The following is a 20,184-nucleotide window of genomic DNA, read 5'->3' on the forward strand; positions in this document are numbered from 1 at the left end:
TTCAGCTCAGAACAAGCACCCAGTCTTATGGGGCCTCAACAGGCCCAGTCCTTCCAACCCTCCCCTAACGATCGGGGACCTCCATGGACCAGGAGTCCTGTCCAGTGGCTGGATCAGGAAAAAGGCCCTGAGCCAGTTTAAAAATCAGGCTATTTACCCCAAATCCCTTTCTTTGTCTGTAGATCCCTGGAGTTTGAACTAGTACACATCAGCCTGTCCAGGCAGGTGGTTTCTCTGGGGATGTTACAACCTGAGTGAATTTGCCTAATCACTCACTGCTGGTCTCCTATTTACCCTTCCCATGATGGAAATACATACAAACCCACCACAATACATACACAACTGCATTTTTAGTACAATAGACCCCAACGAATTAACTTAATTCAGTGAAGTTCATTGAGGATATTGCAGGGAACGGTCATTCTGTTACAGGGGATACATCTGTGAGTGCTGGGGAACACAGAACCAGGTGAAACAGGAACAGGGGAAAACAAAAAGTCATGCCCGCTTTAGCACCAGCATGCTCAGCATTGTCACAGAATCCCTGCCCCAAGGTGCTCCTGGTTTAAGGGCTAAATGATAGGAGGCAGGACACCTTGGGTCACATCTCCTGCACCCTCTGTGAGGCCAGCAGCAGCTGGATGAGATCTGGCCCTGCATGCCAGGTGTCCCAGATCTGGCTTGTAGTGTGTGACATGGCAATCTGTTCCCAGAGCACTCCTAGCATGCATGACAAAGCCCCCTTGCTCCAGGGCTCAGGTCTGCATCCATTACAGGAGGCAGAAGGAAATGAGAATTAAAAATAAAACACTGTGGCCAGGTTCCCATGTACACCACGGCCCCTTTGCAGTGGTCTGGCAGCGTGAAAGGGCCTCAAGCATAACTTTTGTTCACTTGAAGGCCCCAGAGTAATGTAAAGGGACCCTAGGGAGAATAGGACCCAGGCCCTGCATGAAAACCCCAGCAGTTATAGCAGATACAGTGTTTAGAGCAGACCAAGCTCCTCATCCCACCTTGCCATAAACTGGGCCAAGTCCCTTCCCGTCTGCCTTTCCTGTGGCTCTTCTGTGAGCCATGCAGAAGGCACGTCTCCAGCTTACCTTGGAGTCCATCTCCATCAAGATTTTGTCGAGCACTTTGTGCCAGTCCTGCTCCTGCCCGCTCATCTTGTTCACCAGATCCTGCATCATCTTATTCAGCTGCTCCATGGTGGCATCAAACTGGGTGCAGCTGACTTTGCCAGCCAGGGCAATCTTGTCTGCTTTCTGGGCAGGGGGAGAAAGGAGAGTGATTGGGTGGGGGCGGGGGGAGTAAGAACCTTAGTTTGATCTGGGGCACAAGAGAGGCATTCCACCCAGCATTCCTGTTCCACAGGGCCCCATGTGAGCATAGAGCTTCCCCTCTCTACTTCCCAGAAAGAAACGCCTCCCTCCCTTCACTGTCAAGGCTCTGGTGCTCTGAGTAAGGGCTCCATCCTTCAACTCTATCCATTTTCTTTCTCCCCCCTCCCCTTTGCCCACTTAGATCAGGCCCTTCCTCATCAAAGCAGATGCTGCCACAGATGGCTGGCCTGGGACGGCTCCTCACCAATACCCCAGGAGGACTCTAGCATGGATCCTCCTCTTGCGTACTCTGGTATAGGTCAGGAGTATCTGCAATTGGAGCTGCGGGTACTCAGCACCTCTGAGCACCTTGAAAGCTCAAGGTGTCTCATTCAGACACTGAGCAGCTGAGGCAGCAAAATAAGGGGCCACCACTGACAATTCTGGCTTCTGTGTAGGTAATATAAGAGTAACAGCATGTGCGTGACAGGGAGAGTCTCCTTAATGTTGCATTTAGAGGATGTAAAATGCTAAGTAATCATGGTTAGCACTTTTCATCAGTAGATCTCACAGCAATTTACAAGATGGGTGTCACTAGCCCCATTTAAAAGAGCCACAGAGAGGCGAAGGGACTTGCTCAAGTCCCACACAGAACAGCCAGGAACAGATCCCAGCTCTCCAGCCTGGGATCCTAGCCAGGGGACAACACCACCTCCCACTGAATAGGGAGCCTAAACGTACATCTCCTGTGCCTGCGGAAGAAACCATGTCCCACCCAAGCCGGTGCTGCACACCCCCTTACCACGTCAATTTCTGTCTCCAGATGCTCCTTGTCTGCTTTCTCCTTTTCCAACTTCTCCAGTGACTGGAAGAGAAGCTTTACAGAACACAGAAGAGGTGGCGATGAAAACCAGTCAGAGAATGGGGAGGCTGAGATTCCTGTACAGTACTTGTCATCTCCCAGACCACCTGCAACACCTGCACATGCTCCCTGGTGGCCTGAGGCCTCCTGGGGCTCAGATATCTTGAGTCATCACTAAACACAACAGCAGGGTGGTGAAGGGGGCACATCTAGGCCTAGTCGGTGTAAGGACCTGCAGACAGGAGGGCTGTCCATGTGGATATTCCCCATCTGCCCTTTGATCCCCTCTCTCTCTCAAGAGGGCGCTCACCTAGCAGAGACTCACTGTGCATCAGGCCCCTCGTGTTTTAATGCCTGTGGTGGGTGTTATATCTCTGGGGTCGGTCTCTGATGACAGCCTTAGCAAACCCCGGTGTATCATAACAGGCGACTCAGTGGCATGACTCAGTCTCCTGCAGTACTGGATGTGGGACTAGGAGAGCTCAGCTCAGGGGCTAACGAGTCCAGAGCCACCTACCTATACTCTGTGCTATGTAGAGCCTCAGATGTGTTGGGTTCTCCCAGGGCAGGAGAGAGGATTTCCTCTGCCCGTCCCTTTGTTTTCCTTGCTAAGGAGCGTCCATGATGAGGATGCATAGGTCTAAGAGCATCCCTGATTACCAAGCAACCCAAACCCTTGGCGAGTACAGGCCTCTAGCCAGGCCCCTGCTGTCACTTACAGCGATATCTTTCTGTTTCTGCCGATGGTCTTCTATGAGATTCCCTGTGGTGGCATTGAGATTCTCACAGTCTCCTTGCACCTGGAGGATGGTGTTTTGGATGCGACTCAGCAGCTCTTCATCCTGATTCAAGGGCAACGGAAGGGAAAGTGAAGCTCTGTAGCAGATAATTACTGCCAGACACAACGCCTTCGAACCACAGAGCAGGCCTGGCATGGGCAAGAGGTACGATGCCTCATCCCTCCCTTGGAGGGCTCTCCGCTACAGCTGGGAGAGCCGTTCTCCAGGGCCCCGCCAGTGCTTGGCTTCACTTCTGAGGCTGCCAGCCGTGGATGTGCTTTTGGTGATACGGACACCTGTTCACTTGCACATGGAGATCTGGATCAACAGCATGTATCACACAGACCACTGAACAAGTCACTTACATGGCATCCCTGGCAAAGATTTTCAGCCACTACTAGTCAATTCAAATGAGTGACCTCAAGGTGACAGGCTCCATAGACAACTCTTCACCAATCCCCAGTCCCCCTCGGGCAGCATGATATATGGGGTATCCTGCTGGACACAGTCTGGATAAAAAGTGGTTCCCAGTGTCAGTGGAGAGTCTAGAGTTCTGTGCCAGCACTCACGGGTTGTACTGGAACTGGCTAAGTATGAATCTGTTTGATTCCCTGAGCCTTCCTTTTAGGAGTGATATTTAAAACATGCCTAGTGCTGGCTATTGTTTTTGCAGACTCTGCTTCCAAAAGAGGGTGCATACTCCAGACATGCAAAGCCAGCACCTGTGTGTGTGGACTATTGCTGCTCACCCTAGTCTCAGATCAGTTTGTGCAAAATGAGCCTGTGCCCACTTTTGCAGACACAATCAGCTACTGTGACTTTTAACGTGAAAGAGAAGCTGCAGCTGAATATTTGACCCTAGGAATCATTCCAGCATCTCCTGGGGTCCACTCAGCTAGGTGAAGGCGCTGCCATACCCTGCCATTCAGATCAGCTAGACATGGACTGCTGAAACACGACCAGAAACCTTCCATCTCCCAAAACATTTTCCATACGTTGAGCAAGTGAGCAAGGCTCACAACTCCCACCCCCAAGAAATAAGTATTTTTGTCCCCATTTTACCAAACAGGAAACTAAGGCACGGAGAGGTTATGTGCCAAAACAGTGATAGGAAGAGAACTCAGGAGTTCTGGCCCCAATCTCATGCGTAGATCCCTAGACAGATCATAACATTGCATTAGTTCATCATAATGGGGCTCTGACACAGTGAAGAATGTTACGGTATAAGTGTCATAAGGCCACTATGTTGTCCCACACAGGAGATCAAACGCCAAGAGTGGCAGGAACATAACTGTGCCACCCGCATCCACACAAGGACCGGGCTGGCCTCGTTCTCCTCTCTAATCTCAGGTTCATCATTTAATGGCAGATGTTCTGTGGGATTTACTGATGCCACATGGGGTCAAGTGGAGCCCAATTCCCTGTTCAGTCACAAACTAGGGTCTTCTTCCAGCTCTGCTCTGGACAAGTGCTGATCTGAACGGCGTCAAGCCAGAGATGGGATATTCCCTTTATGACACGGGTGCACGGTTGGAAGGGGCAGGAGAGAGGCGGGCTGGACTGTCTGGCTTGCAAGTTGCACATCAAACTGAGTGCAACATGTGTCTGAGGGCAGGGTGGGAACCTGTGCAAAGCTAGAGCTACAGACCGCAGAGCAAATGGAGGAATGGAACCCTTGTGATTTGCACTGGATCCAAACTGCTACACCAACCTCCCTGTTCAAATCCCCACCTCCTTTTCTTCTTCACCATTTTGGTGAAGCTGAGTGCGACTGGAAGAGAGCGACTGCACTGCCCTCAGCCTGGCACAGGACAGCAGGTAATGAGCAAGCTGCATCACACTCAGACCTCTGCTGATCATAACCTGCAGCACACTCTGCTAATCCAGCCTTAGAATCCCCCCCACAGCTCTACCAAGGCACCTCAGCCCCAAAATGCAGCATCCCCTGCTATGTCAGCCCGAGAGCACACCGTTCACACAGCTCTGCCGATGCACCCAAGCCCTGACCTGCACCCCCATCTACTGCAGTCTTGGGACTTCACACAGCTCTGCCGATATGCCTCGGTCCTGGCCTCCACCACCCCTGCTATTCCAGTTTGCAGCTTCTCTGGGGCAGAAACCACGAGCCATGCTGACCACTGGGATGACTTTGTAGGGCTAGGCATGAGCCCACTAGGCAGTGGGAAGACACACAAAACTCACTCTGACATGTGACCCCTAAAATCAGGATTTGACACCAGGCCTCGAGATGAGGGGTCAAGGCATCCACCCGCCAGGCCAGACAGCAGGTGTAAACCAAGGCTAAACGAGGAGCCAGAACAACGAGGGGCTTCCCAGGGAGCCGGCAGTGATCTGCTCCCGCGTGGTGTGCAGTGTTGAGGGGCGGAATTGGTCACAGTCACATGACTCCCATGTGCAGCTCTTCCCGCCTGCTGCTCCAATTCACTGCTGCACTGGGCTGTGGACCCAGATCCCAAAGGATCCAGTCTGAACCATCCCCTCACAGAACCACTGAAATCCTCCATCCTCCGTTCCCCCCAGGTACTGCATTACGTTCACAGCTTTAGCCTGGAAGTCTGGGTAATAAAGCAGGGTGTTTCCCTTTGGCTGGCCTTACCTGGCTCCTCAGCTGTGGCCTCTTTGCTGGCTTGCTTTCCACATGCCTCCTCATGAAGCTGCTAATTAAATCCTGCAGCTGTTCGTAGCGTTTGAACAGCTGGCTAACCTGCTCGCTGACGTCTAGGCTGCAGGCTGGGCATGTGCCATCCGGCGCTGCCTCCCCAGGCTCCGGGCTAGTGGGCATACTCATGGATAGCAAGGCAGAGGAGGAGGCCATCATGTTCTCTATGATAGATCTAAGCTTGTCTAACTGTAGGCAGGGGAGAGAAGGAGTCAGGTTTGAAACAGGCACCTCCCAGCAGAATTTCTCTGGATGCAAGGCACCCAGGCGAGGGGTGCTGAGCTCTATCAGAGAGGTGTCTCCAGCACCCCATTGCTGCTGGCCAGCAGGGATATTGGCAATGCTCGAGGCAATACATTCTGGCCAAGACTCCAAGGATTTGCCCATGGATGGATGGGTACTAGGCGATCTTCTCCAGTTAGCAGCAGCTGAAGTAGTGCTCCCCCTCGAGGCCAGACCTAACTGCCTTGGAGTCTGTCATTAAGGTCCTTATCTTGGGCCAGTCAGTGTGGAGTGGAGCTCTAGAAGTATTGCAGAAGATGTACTGACTGGTACCTGAGCAAAGCATCTTATTGCTGCCAGACCAAGGAGTCGGTCTGGCTCGACTGCACAAGGCGGCCCACTGAACTGCCACCAGGACAAGTTAAGAAACGGTTGGGTCTCTACCCTGCTTCCCCTCATAGCAGAGCAAAGCTTTAGCCTACTGCGAGCTTTTACAAACCCTGCTGCATTCCGGGACGCAATGGCCTGTGGATAAGCGCCTCCTTGGGGCGCTACCCAGAGTTGTCATCTCCTACCATCTGCCATCTCCAATGAAAAACACTTCCCTGGCTCTGGAGGAAGCATCCTGCTGGGCTCAAATGCCCCTTCCTTCCCCTGCAGGATCCAGGGAGGGAGGCAGCAGTTAGTGAGGCCCCTTTGGAGCCCAGCTAACTGCTTTGACCCGCTCCACGAGGCTAGCGCACTGGCTCCAAGAGGAGGAAATCTGGGGACCTTTGTGCTGAGCAACTGTCCGACACCACAGGGGAACTAGGCAAGCAGAGATACCCAGAGTAACCATTGCGCCAACCCCAAAAGGGCAGCTGTTTCGCAGCAAGCCAGCGAGCAGCCCGACCTCTCGCCTCAAACCACCTGACCTGTTCCTGCAGGTAGAGGGCTGTGTCAGTCACCGACTGCTCCAGCTTGGCCTTGCCGTGATCCTGCTGCTCCCTCAGCTCCTGCAGCTCTTTCTCTATGTCATGCACTGTCGATCTGGACCACAGAGCCAACAACAGAAAGGGTCATTTGCTGAGCAGAGGTGCTGCCATGGGCCTTGGAGCATGGAGACAGGGCCAAATGCAGCTCCCCTGAAGTCAGCCTGTTTACCCCAGGGCTGAATTTGGCCCCTGCCATGGTTGCTGGGTGGTAACTCTGTGGTTTAGATGCCATCAAATCACATAGCAACACAAAGTCCATACAAGGAATGCAGCCATTCTTACGGGCTCTGTCCAGCTTCTTTGATGTGGGTGAGGTGGGAATGTAAAGCCAGCCTGAGGCACATGTGAAGACCAGCTCCACGGGTCCCTCTGCTTTGAGGAGAGGCGAGGAGGAGAGAGGTCTTGCACTGTTAGACTCTCTTCCCCCCTTCCCAGCGTTCTCCTAGGAACCCCTCCCCTCCAGCATAATGTCCCAGTGTTTCCCTCACTCCTTCTTGAAAGATGAACTGGTGAACAACAATCCACTCCTCAAACCAGCTGGATCTTGACATTCCCTCCCACTCAGTAATGGCAAACCCCTTTCCTCTAGGCTGACCAGACAGCAAATGTGAAAAATCAGGACAGGAGGGGTGGGGTGGGTGGGGGGAGTAACAGGAGCCTTTATAAGAAAAAGACCCAAAAATCCGGACTGTCCCTATAAAATTGGGACATCTGGTCACCCTACTTCCCCCCCAACTCCTCTGCCCTGGGTGCCAAAACCCTCTCACAGCCACTTAGCAATGTACCTCCCTGCCCTGCCCAATGCCCCACCCATAGGTGTGCTATTCAGGTTATAGATATTGGCCTGGCACAGCAAAACCTAGAATCAGGGCCTGGAGCCCTTCAGTTACTAATTCTACGACAGCCCTGCCTTAAAGCAAGCCCAGTGGCGTATACGCAGATTTAACACAGTCCAAGTCTCTGATTGGTCCAGGAGGGATACATGGCTGCTCCCTGCAGTATATTAACCAAGTGGAACCATGGCTGCCCTGCAGGTAGTTCTGTTCTACGAACCATGGCAAATGGGGCACCTGTTACAAAACACTTCTACATGCACCAAACCCTTTGGGAGGCTGGGAATGAGCCTAGCTCATTTTTAAGCCAGCCCTAGAGGGATGCGGGCTAGTTAGCATGGATGAGCCCTATAGGTTATGCAGTTCAGTTCTGTATAAGTCCTCCAGAACATGGGCCAGATGTTACAGTTCAGCCCCATCCCAGGGAATGGAATACGGATGGCAGTCTTGGTCATGATGAACTACTTGGGATCATGAGTAGTTAACTGTAGTTCAGTTCTGCATCAACTCGGGTCTGAACCGGGTGAGACAGAACTAGTTATCATGGCTCAGGTCTCCATGAGGGATTCAGATCAGAAACCGTAGATTGTATGAAAGTATAACAAATGAGGCACTGGAATTCAGCTCTATAGCCTAGGTACGAATCCAATGGAGTCTGGACCAGTATTAGAGTCCAGATTTATTATAGAATCATAGAATATTAGGATGGAAGAGACTTCAGGAGGTCATCTAGTCCAACCCCCTGCTCAAAGCAGGACCAACACCAACTAAATAATGTAACCTGTCTGATAACAGGCCCCTCTTTTGTCAGAGGCCAGATCTATAGCTCGGGTGAATCCTGTGGGACTGAGGCTTGTTGTTGGAGCTTGTTGCATTAGCAGCAGAGATGCACACATCCACAGCTCTCTTCTCTTTTTACCTGAGGTAACCTAACTGCAGGTTAATCTGACTGGATCCCTCCACTTTCTGATCTGCTTCTGTTGCCACCTCTGCTTCAAGGACATTCTGCAGCTTCCTTACCTAGAACCATGACAACCATGAAGAGTGAGGACCTCAGGCATTCATCTGCCTGCAAGGACTTCCCTCAAACTGGCTGAATAACTCCCCACCCCTCGGCCCCAGTGCCTGTGCTGGGTTCAAATACAGCTAAATGCAGCCCTGATGTAAACAGATGACACTCATTATTTCAAAGGATTTGTATTCACTGAATTTAGCTCAGTGCATTAAGCACAAAAATTTGTTACACCCACACCCACACACACCCTTTTTGGAGTGAATCTCAATTAGAGGGGATCTTGGACTAACCTATTCAGTAGCTAGGAATCTGCACACTGTCCCACTCACCCAGCTGTCCTCCCCATTCAAAACTGCCCTGAGCACAGAAAGCAACAGGGTGATCTAGTGTACATTGTGATGGAAAATAATCCTTGGCAAGACGTAGAGCAGAGGTGGGTTTGGGCAGGATTGCTGAAGAATCTGCGGCTCTCTTTGGAAGGGGGCTAGATGAGGAGGAAGCCTGGTGCAACCTGTTCTGAGGGATACAAGGGCCAATCTCCCACCCCCTTTCCTTTCCCAGCGGTTTCTCCCTCACCTCACACTGATCTTATTATTGTTCTTAATATTCTGAGCATGCCGAGAAGCCAATGAGTTCAGGGAACCGTTGTGTTAGGCACTTTACTAAGACACCGTAAGAGAGTCTCTGCCCTTAAGAGCTCACAGTCTAGACAGACAAGCCAGACAAAGGTGGGGGGATGAATTAACCATTGTACACGGATAATTCGGGGAACAGTTTAAGGGCTGGGTTCTCCAGATTAAGCAGCCCCTGATTAATTCTCCCTCTGTAGGGGGACTCTCCACCAGTGTAAAACTCCTGCACTGGCATCCCCCTTCTAACGCCTGGGAAGGGAGCAGGTGTGTTAGGGCTGGCAAGGGGTCATAGTAGATCCAGGCTCAACTCCACCTGATTTTTCACTGGTGTAATGTCCTTGAGGGAATCAAACCCTAAGTGACTTGCTTAAGATCCTAAGTCTGTGGCAGAGTATGAAACTGAACCCAGGTCTCCAAAGTCTCAGTTCAGAGCCTTCACCACAATACCAAAGAGCAGGGACGTTCACCACTAATGCTGATACCACAACTCCACAGCCTACAGCACATGTTCGGACCCTGGATGATACAGTATCAAAGTCCCTGTCTTGCACGCCATCCCAGCCAACCACAGTGGCCTTGTTACCATCGCTGATTCCATGGTTAGGTTACAAGATGGCACACCAGCTGCTCACCTTGGCCTTTACATCTTTCATGTCTTCTGCCGTAGCCTTCAGGGAAGACAGCTGGTCCATGAGGTCAGCAGGCATGCTGGAGAGGTTCTTAGGGACTAGACACCACCATGAAAATACAAAGGAAGCACTCAATTGATTGTGTACGTAAGGACAGCCATACTGGGTCAGACCAATGGTCCATCTAGCCCAGTATCCTGTCTTCCGACAGTGGCCAGTGCCACTGCCAGATGCTTCAGAGGGAATGAACAGAACAGGGCAATTATCAAGTGAGCCCTGTTGTCCAGTCCCAGCTTCTGGCTGTCAGAGATTTAGTGACACTTGGAACATGGGGTTGCATCCTGACCACCTTGGCTAATAGCCATTGATAGAGCTGCCCTCCATGAACTTACCTAACCCTTTTTTGAACCCAGTTATACTTGTGACCTTCACAACATTCTCTGTCAACGAGTTCCACAGGTTGACTGTGCGTTGTGTGAAGAAGTACTTCCTTTTGTTTATTTTAAACCTGCTGCTTATTAATTTCATTGGGTGACCCCTGGGAAGGGGTAAATAACACTTCCTCCATTCACTTTCTCCACACTATTTGTCACTTTATAGACCTCTATCATATCGTCTCTTTTCTAAGATGACCAGTCCCAGATTTTTTCTCTCTCCTTGTACCAAAGTTGTTCCATACCCCAATAATATTTGTTGCCCTACTCTGTACCTTTTCCAATTCTAATACATGTTTTTGAGATGGGGCAACCAGAACTGCATGCAGTATTCAACATGTGTGCATGCCATGGATTTATATAGTGGCATTATTATATTTTCTGTCTTATTATCTATCCCTTTCTTAATCGTTCATAACATCCTGTTAGTTTTTTTGACTGTTAGTGCACATTCAGCAGATATGTTCAGAAAACTATCCACAATGACTCCAAGATCTCTTTCTTGAGTGGTAACAGCTCATTTAGACCCTGTCAGGGTTCCCTCCCCACTCTGAACTCTAGGGCACAGATGTGGGGACCCGCATGAAAGACCCCCTAAGCTTATTTCTACTAGCTTAGGTTAAAAACTTCCCCAAGGCACAAATTCCTTTTGTTCTCGAACGGTGTGCTGCCACCACCAAGTGATTTAAACAAACATTCAGGAAGGGCCACTTGGAGCCTTATCTCCCCCAAAATATCCTCCCTAGCCCTTATACCCCCTTCCCTGGGGAGGCTTGAGAATAATATCCTAACCAATTGGTTACAAAGTGAGCACAGACCCAACCCCTTGGGTCTACAGGACACTGAAAAATCAATCTGGTTCTTAAAAGAAGAATTTTATTTAAAGAAAAGGTGAAAGAATCACCTCTGCAAAATCAGGATGGAAGATAACTTTACAGGGTAACAAAAGATTCACAAACACAGAGGAGCTCCCTCTAGGCTTAGTTTCAAAATTACAAAAAACAGGAATAAACCTCCTTCTAGCAAAGGGAAAATTCACAAGCTAAAAACAAAAGATAATCTAACATGCCTTGCCTTATTTACTTACTCTTTTTACAATATTGAGGCTCATTTTAGGATGATTTTAGGGGGATTTTTCTGATCTGATGCTTCTCTGCTTCCCCAGAGAACACACAAACAAAGAGCACAAACAAAGCCCCCCAATTTGAAAGTATCTTTTTTCCCCATTGGTCCTTTTGGTCAGGTGCCAACCCAGGTTATTTGAGCTTCTAAATCCCTTACAGGTAAGGAGGTATTCTAGGCTACCCTTAGCTGTATGGTTATGACAGACCCCATCATTTTGTATGCTTAGTTGGGATTACTTCTTCCAAAGTGCACTACCTTGTATTTAGCAACACTGAATTTCATCTGCCATTTTGTTGCCCAGTCACCCAGTTTTGTGAGATCCCTTTGTAACTCTTCACAGTCGGCTTTGGACTTAACTATCTTGAGTAATTTTATATCATCTGCAAATTTTGCCACCTCCCTGTTTACCCCCTTTTCCTGATAATTTACGAATATGTTAAACAATACTGATCCCAGTAGAGAACCATGGGGGGGGGGACGGGGGGGACAACACTGTTATTTACCTCTCTCCGCTGTGAAAACTGATCATTTATTCCTACCCTTTGTTTCCTATCTTTTAACCAGTTACTGATCCAGAAGAGGACCTTCCCTCTTATCCCAAGACTGATTACTTTGTTTGACAGCCTTGGGTGAGGGACTTTGTCAAAGGCTTTCTGAACGTGCAAGTACACTATATCCACTAGATCACCCCTGTCATGCTTATTGACTCCCTCAAACAATTCTGATAGATTGGGGAGGCATGATTTCCCTTTACAAAAGCCACTTTGACTCTTCCCCAACATATCGTGTTCATTTCTGTGTCTGGTAATTCTGTGCTTTACAATAGTTTCAGCCAGTTTGCCCGGTACTGAAGTTAGGCTTACCAGCCTATAATTGCCAGGATCATCTCTGGAACCTCTTTTAAAAATCAGTGTCACATTAGCTATCCTCCAGTCTCTGGTACAGAGATTTAAGCGACAGGTTACACATCACAGTTAGTAGTTCTGCAATATCAGATCTGAGTTCCTTCAGAACTCCTGGGTGAATTCCATCAGGTCCTGGTGACTTCTTATTGTTTAATTTATCAATTTGTTCCAAAACCTCCTTATTGTCACCTAAGTCTGGGACAGTTCCTCAGATCTATCACCTTAAAGAGAATGGTTCAGGTACGGGAATCTCCCTCACACTCTCTGTAGCAAAGAACTAATTTAGCTTCTCTGCCACAGCCTTGTCTTCCCTGAGTGCTCCTTTAGCACCTCAATCATCTAGTGGCAACACTGATTGTTTGGCAAGCTTCTTGCTTCTGATGTACTTAAAAATTTGCTGCTAGTTTGTGTGTCCTTTGCTAGTTGCTCTTCAAATTCTTTTTCGGCGTGCCCAATTATGCTTTTACACTTGCTGGACTTGCCAGAGTTTTTGCTCCCTTCTATTTTCCTCACTATGATTTGACTTCCAATTTTTAGAGGATGTCTTTTTGCCTCGACTGCCTCTTTTACTCACTCTATTGAGTGGCATTTTTGCCATGGTGGCAATTTTTTTTGTCCTCGTACTGGTTTTTGGTTTTTTTTTTAATTTGGGGTATATACATTTAATTGGAGCCTTTATGGTGTTTTTAAAGCGTTTCCATGCGGCTTGCAGGCATTTCACTCTTGTGGCTGTTCCTTTTAATTTAATTTCCATTTAACTAGTTTCCTTATTTTTGTGTAGTTCCCCTTTTTGAAGCTAAATGCTACTGTGGTGGGTTTCTTTGGTATTTCCCCCCTATAGGAATATTAAATTTAATCACATTATGGTATTACTAAGTAGTTCAATCATATGCACATCTTGTACCAGATCCTGCTTTCCATTTAGGATTAAATCAGGAACTGCCTCTCCCTTTGTGGGTTCCAGGACTAGCTGCGCCAAGAAGCACTTATTAATGGTGTCTAGTAATTTTATCTCTGCATCCCGTCCTTAGGTGACATGTTCCCTGTAAATATGGGGGACATCCCCATTATTACTGGCTGTTCTGTTTTTGTAGTATTTCACAATCACCATCACCATCCTGGTCAGGTGGTTTGTAGTATATTCCTATGGCTATACTCTTACTATTCAAGCATGGAATTTTTAATCCACAGAGAGTCTATGGTACAGTTTGAGCATTTAAAATTTTAGTATATTTGACTCTGCTTTCTTTCACATATAATGTCACTCCCTCACCAGCATGACTTACTCTGTCTTTCCTATGTATTTTGTACACTAGTACTACTGTGTCCCATTGATTATCATCTTTTCACCAAATTTCTATGATGCCTGTTATGGCAATATCCTCATTTAATACCACGCACTCAAGTTCACCAACCTCAGTATTTAGACTTCTAGCGTTTGTGTCTGTATTCAGCTGTCTGCCTTTGTGTGATGTAACTGAATTGGATTATTTTGTTTGATTGTTTCTCTTCAGTTCCTACCTGCACTTTATCAGCTTCTATCCCTCTCCTCTTTACCAGGATACAGAAGGCCCCCTTTAATAAATCTATGGCTTAGCTCAGAAGCAGACCCTGAAAGCAGATTACCAGCTATAGCCTCCAAACCAACACAAGCAGAGATATGAAGCTCCCCTAAGAATGGAATTGCACTCCCTGCACCCCCATTTACCCCAACGGCCCTCATCAGTGCCCCGCACTGGGATATTTTGTATTGTTTCAGGATGGGGGATGGAGATGCAACAAGATACTTTGAAATGAACCATAAAATGATCCAAATGTGATAAAAGGCCCCTTTTCAAAATGGTACCTTGGGAGTGAACCCTAGACCCCTGTCAAAGTCAGGGCAAGAGTCCCAAGGTGGAATATTTATGACCGTTAAGTGTACCACTCTGGATATTTATGCCCTTAAATGACAGCCCAGTCAAAGTAAGCTGCTCCCATTCCACCGAGCGCGTCTCACTGGGGAGTCAGCCCAAAGGTATGAGCAGTGTGCCAGTCACTGAGGAACCATGAGAAGGGATCCAGGCCCCAGCCAAGAGCCCCACTGCTCACCCAGACACCCCTGAGGATCCAGCACAAGGCTACAGTCAGCATCACTCTGGGAAGCCATACCTGAGGAGCCATACCCAGGAAGCTGCCTGCATTGCCCCCTCCCAAAAGGATGTGATGAAGACACTGGCTGATGGGTAAGTCCCTACCTGCATCCGAGAGGAATTGTCGCAGCTTGTTGAGGTCGGCGTGGCTACACTTGAATTGCTCCAGGTAGTTTATCTGCTCCTTCAAGGTGGTGTAGAGGTCAGTCAGCTGCCCGATCTGGCGTAGCGCTTCCACGGTATCTGAGTAGCGGCTGGAGGCACTGCTGGACCTGGAGGACTCTCGCGGGGTGGATGAGGTTAGGCGTTTGTCCTTCTCTTGTAAAGGTGATGCCGGGGATGTAACGGCAGAGTAAGGTCCACGTGGAATTGCAAGCTGGGCTGCTAGAGCTGAGGGACCTGCTGTAGGTGATGTGGGCTGCAATGCTGAAGCACCTGCTGGGGTCCCAAGGTAGCCTGCCTGGGTCCCTGGAGCTCCAGGAGGTCCCACTTGGGTCCCTGGGGAACTGGGCCAGGTGCCAGGGAAGCTTGGCTGGATTCCTGGAGCACCTGCCTTGGCCCCAGGGAAGCCTGCCTGGGCCCTGGGCTGGGCCCCGGGGGAACCTGGCTGGGCCCCGGGCTGGGCCCAGGGGGAACCTGGCTGGGCCCCTGGCGAGCCTGGCTGGGCCCCTGGCTGGGCCCCGGGGAAGCCTGGCTGGGCCCCTGGCTGGGCCCCGGGGAAGCCTGGCTGGGCCCCTGGCTGGGCCCCGGGGAAGCCTGGCTGGGCCCCTGGCTGGGCCCCGGGGAAGCCTGGCTGGGCCCCTGGCTGGGCCCCGGGGAAGCCTGGCTGGGCCCCTGGCTGGGCCCCGGGGAAGCCTGGCTGGGCCCCTGGCTGTGTCCTGGGGGAGACTGCCTGGGTCCCTGGCTGAGCCCCGGGGGAGACTGCCTGGGTCCCTGGCTGAGCCCCGGGGGAGACTGCCTGGGTCCCTGGCTGAGCCCCGGGGGAGACTGCCTGGGCCCCAGGTGACCCTGGCTGAGCCCCGGGGATGCCTGCCTGGGCCCCTGCCTGGGTCCTGGGGGAGCCTGCCTGGGTCCTGGGGGAGCCTGCCTGGGCTGCTGGAGTGATTGCTTGGGCTTCTGGTGTGCCTGCCCTAGTTCCAGGAGTGCCTGCCTGGGCTGCTGGCTGGACCACTGGCATGCCTGCCCTGGTCCCTGCCTGCATCCCTGGAGTACCAGGTCTGCTGCTGGGAGAGCCAGGCTGGCTCCCTGGAGCCCCTGCCCAGGTTACAGAGGGTTTTCTGGCTTGGGTGTCCATAACTGAAGCTGGTTGCTCGGCTGGAGAGGGCTGGCCTAGGCTGGGATCCCCAGACTGGGCTTCCTGGAAACCAATGGAATGGGAGCAATTTACTGATGGGCACTAGTTCAAAGTAAATTGGGGGGGGGGGGGGAGCTGGGATATTCAAAACTACCCTCTTCTATTTCTGCACTTCAACTGGAAGTAACACTACCATCAAATCAGACAGGCCTATTTGGACAGAATGGGCAATGGGACAGGACGTGCCCCCAACCGGCCTTTATACTGAAAGGAAGCAGCAATCACAAAACGCCCTCTGAAGACCTTGCTGGTTGCTAAATCAATTCCACTAGTGGCCAAGTGTTTCCTAGGAGCCTGCTTTCTAGAGGAGTCTCTGGGATGGGATTCCTAGCAGATATCTGCCCCTCCCTCTCAATTGTGTACGCTTGCCCCTGCCAGACACACCAGCTACTTTCCACCAGGTATTACAGTTACTCTGTCTGCCAAAACGCCCTCCATAGGAACAACAAGCATTGTGTATGCATGAAAATCACATGAGCCAGAACTGAAACCCTGGACTGAAGCACACTTGAGCTAAAATGTGTGAGGCTGAGGTGGGGGGAGTAGTTGGTATCAGGATCCTAAGCATAATTCTGTAGGGGGGTCCCCAGGCCAAACCAGAACCTAGGTCCACTCTCAGGAGCTGGAAATCCTCATCCAACTCTAGATCTGGTGGCTCAGGCCTATCCCATTCTGAGAAGGTCTGATCACCTTCTTCACCTCCTAATAGCACCAATACATTCCAGGGACTGTCTTTGGAATGACTAATTCTGGGAATTAGCAGTCACATAAATATGAAATGTCATTCCATGGTAAGGAAATAAATGATTTCTTTTGGAAACTATGCCACCTGCATGCATCCTGCATGCATGGGTAACTTTATAGAGTTTCTGACACAGAACAAGAATAGCATGTGTTAGGAATATCATGTTGCAATATAGTTGCTTACTACAGAGATTAGCACTGGAACAGAAGTTCCCAATTGATCAATTAACTTGTTGAATTCCCATGGGTTTATTTGCCCTATAGGACATCACCTCCTGTGCCCTGTGAGTGTCTCTATTTTTCTATCTACTCCATACCCACAGGGGGATCTCAGTAGCTAATCTATGACTCCCACAGAATGGTACAGTCATGAAGTTGCCACCTTGTATGATGCTATATGAAGTTAATTGTTTGACAGGCATGCTATGAGCCAAATGCTGCCCCTGACCTTCCCTCACAGCCTGTTCATGGAGGTAGGGGTGTATTACAGATGTGTTCAATCAGGCACATTCCTTCATTAGCTTGGATTTACGGTTGCTGAAGTACAAACCCCGCCAAGGTGATCGCTACAAGTTGAAGTCCCCAGTTAAACCAATCTTCACCCACAAGCCTTCCTGTGCAAACACGCTCACAGGCCCTCACCTCCACTGCAAGTTCCCTTGCACCTCCAATGAGTACCCATCGCAATAGACACATGCAACTACTCTAACCCACTCCCAAGCGTATAACTATAACTCTGACCGCAGCTAAACTGATATATCCTCCACAGATGCAAGTGCGCTGGTAAAGTGTGCAATGTGCTATTTGGACATGATGAAGGAGGAGGTCAAAGCGAAGGGGAGGGTGTTTGCCTGTGAATTAGAGTAACGGAATGTATGCATTCTGGGAGAGAAACGGGGCTTAAGCCGGAGGGGGAGAAGTGGAGATCTGCTCTGATGAACCTCTTGGAAAAGAGCAGGGTTTAGTCCCACTTGTGTAAAGTACTCAGTCCTGCTAGCACAATGGCTCGAGCTACGTATGGTACACGGAAACACTGTGTAAGTTCCTCTGCACCTTCCAATTCTCTGCCAAATGCATCTCCATCCTGACCCACAACACCTTGGCTTACTCCACTCTAGCATTCCTCCAGCTTGACCATAAGCTACCAGTTGTGTCTCACTGTGTGGCTATTTTCTGAGGCTGGCAGCCATCCCCTGGCAACTGCCACCAAATTCATCTTCTCTCAGGACTAGCTTTCCAATCAACCCCTATAAGACATGGTGACATCACTGCTATCTAATCATGAAGATTCAGCAGTGACTTCCCTAGACAGTTAAATGCAACAGGAAGCTGCCCTAGGCCTGCACCCTGGAGACAAGAAAAGGGAAAGAACCAGATCAGTTAGCCCATCTATAAGACATGTTTACCATGCACGGAAAGAAAGGACCAAATTCATGCACTGAGTAAAGTTGATGGGGTTACACCAGTGGTTAATTTAGTCCAGTGGCCACTGTAAAATCCTGTAAGTGCATCAATTCCAAGAATGTGAGACCTCCAAATGACACAAATTACCCTTCTCATACTGTGCTAGTTAGACACTGTGACAGGGGTGGTGGAGCCTTCCCCAAAGTGGCCCCCTCCGTGGCCCCACTCCTGTAACCCTCTTCCCCCTGAAGAGCCTGGGCCCCTCCACCTGCCCATGGTGGCGGGGGGGTGGGGGGGTGGTGGAGAGCAGCCCAAGCCCATGTCCCCAACCCCCGGATTCCTCCACCCAGGGCAGATGGAGGGTTGGCAGCACCCCACAGTTGCCCAGGCTCCCTGAGCTAGGCTCCACTTCCAGCCTGGCTGGGAGGCGGAGCCTCAGGGGGACGCGGAGGGACAGGGGTGGGGCTGGTGGTGAAAAGCGGACAGGCAAAAAGTGGGAGGTCCATGGCCCCTTGGACACCCCCCGTTCCGGCACCCCTGCACTGGGAAGCCCTGGGTAGGAGTCATACAAGGATTTCCAGGCTCAGGCATGGCCCCTTGGTGTCAGAGGAATGGCAATCACAAGGTGCCATCACAACATGGGGTCAGAGGGCAGGCGGAGGGAAAAGGCCCGGCTCTCTCATACATCAGAAAAGGCCACATTTAGAGAGAGAAGCCTTGGACGAGAGCCTGATCAAGTGGAACCTTGCATGGCACTGGGGCCTAGAAATGTGAAACTTGACAGAGGTACAGGCTGATCCCTCAAAGCCAGTTCCGGACATCCTGCCCCAGAGAAGAGTGTCTCAGACCGTGTCAAGCCGCACAAAGACTGGAAAAGGTCCAGATTCACAAGATCTCCCGCCTCACTCTATTATGGGGATGTCTCAGCAGAGGAAGAGGAAGGGAGCAAACATATTAAGCTCTCCGCTCCCCCCTGCCACCCCTAATTGAAGTCACACTCACAGTGGATGGGCTCTTGTCTTTGCCTGTCACAAGACAGTCCTCCAGAACTTCCCAGCGCACCATGTTATACATTTCTTCGGGGGAAGGATAGAGGTTTATCCTTTGCTCTAGGTTCCTCTGGAAAGAAAGCAAACCAAAACCAAACAGAGATGACTGTATTTCTGTGGTGCATGTCTAGGAAGGGACTTCATTCTCTCCTCCATTAACTCTTCAGAGACTAGCAGCCCAGGGATCACCCAAGAAGATAGCTCGACAGAGAATGTATGTTCCCCAACTGAGTAGCATCCTTGGTTCCACGATGGTGCAGACCCTCCCCAGATGCCCATACCACCACTTCTGCGATCATGGAGTACTAGGGACGGACACCTAAGCCTTCCTAGTGGAGAAGTGGAGGCTTTAACTCCTCCTAATAGAAGCACTGGCATTTCCTGTCCCTAAAGAATCCTCTAGCAAGAGAGGAAGCTGGATGGATTGGGGTGTTTCCTGGTGTGTCAGGAGGAAGGAGGACCACAGAAACTCAGGAAGAGACTCATGTGCCTTGCCCCTCAATATATGTGTAATTCCTGTTCCTACTGGAGGTGGTTTGGGACACTTAGTGCTGCTTAGGGCCTGACCATGGGACATGCTGAGCACTGAAGTCACAGGGAATGAGTTGATCAGCACCTCTCAGGATCATAGGTGCTGACTTCTGCTATCGCTGGTGCGTGCTCGACCCCCCACCCTGCCCCTGACCTTGCCCCAACTCCACCCTCCCCTGCCCCCTCTCACATCAGCCCCACCCCCATTCCAACACCTTCCCCAAAGTTCCCACCCCAACTCTACCCTCTCCCTGACCCTATTCCGACTCGTTCCCCAAATCCCTGCCCCGGTCCCGCCTCTTCCCCGCCTCCGTACGCCACGTTCCCACTCCTCCTCTCTCCCTCCCGGAGCAAACACGGATGAGGAGGCGGAGGAGCGGGGATGTGGCGCACTCAGGGGAGGAGGCGGAGGTGAGGGAGGGGCTGGGAGGGGAGCTTGGCTGCTGGTGGATGCAGAGCACCCACTAATTTTTCCCCGTGGGTGCTCCAGCCCTGGAGCACCCACTGAGTTTGTGCCTATACTCAGGATCAGGTCCTTCCTGGTCCAAGTAGCTGAGA

At 50.6% G+C, this 20,184-nt stretch overlaps 1 protein-coding gene across 1 annotated transcript in view; it reads right to left on the bottom strand.

The window, feature by feature from the left end:
- The window catches only part of QRICH2 (glutamine rich 2), a 52,528-nt gene that overhangs the window by 20,271 nt on the left and 12,073 nt on the right, over positions 1-20,184 (bottom strand). The window contains exons 4-9 of the mRNA XM_073310790.1: positions 19,049-19,165; positions 14,650-15,901; positions 9,952-10,046; positions 2,904-3,026; positions 2,125-2,199; positions 1,101-1,265 (exon numbers count right to left, since the gene is read on the bottom strand). Coding sequence (XP_073166891.1) covers positions 1,101-1,265; positions 2,125-2,199; positions 2,904-3,026; positions 9,952-10,046; positions 14,650-15,901; positions 19,049-19,165 — 1,827 coding nt within the window. The remainder of the gene's footprint in view (positions 1-1,100; positions 1,266-2,124; positions 2,200-2,903; positions 3,027-9,951; positions 10,047-14,649; positions 15,902-19,048; positions 19,166-20,184) is intronic.

Source organism: Lepidochelys kempii, chromosome 14 (assembly GCF_965140265.1).
Source record: "Lepidochelys kempii isolate rLepKem1 chromosome 14, rLepKem1.hap2, whole genome shotgun sequence".
NCBI lineage: Eukaryota > Metazoa > Chordata > Testudines > Cheloniidae > Lepidochelys > Lepidochelys kempii.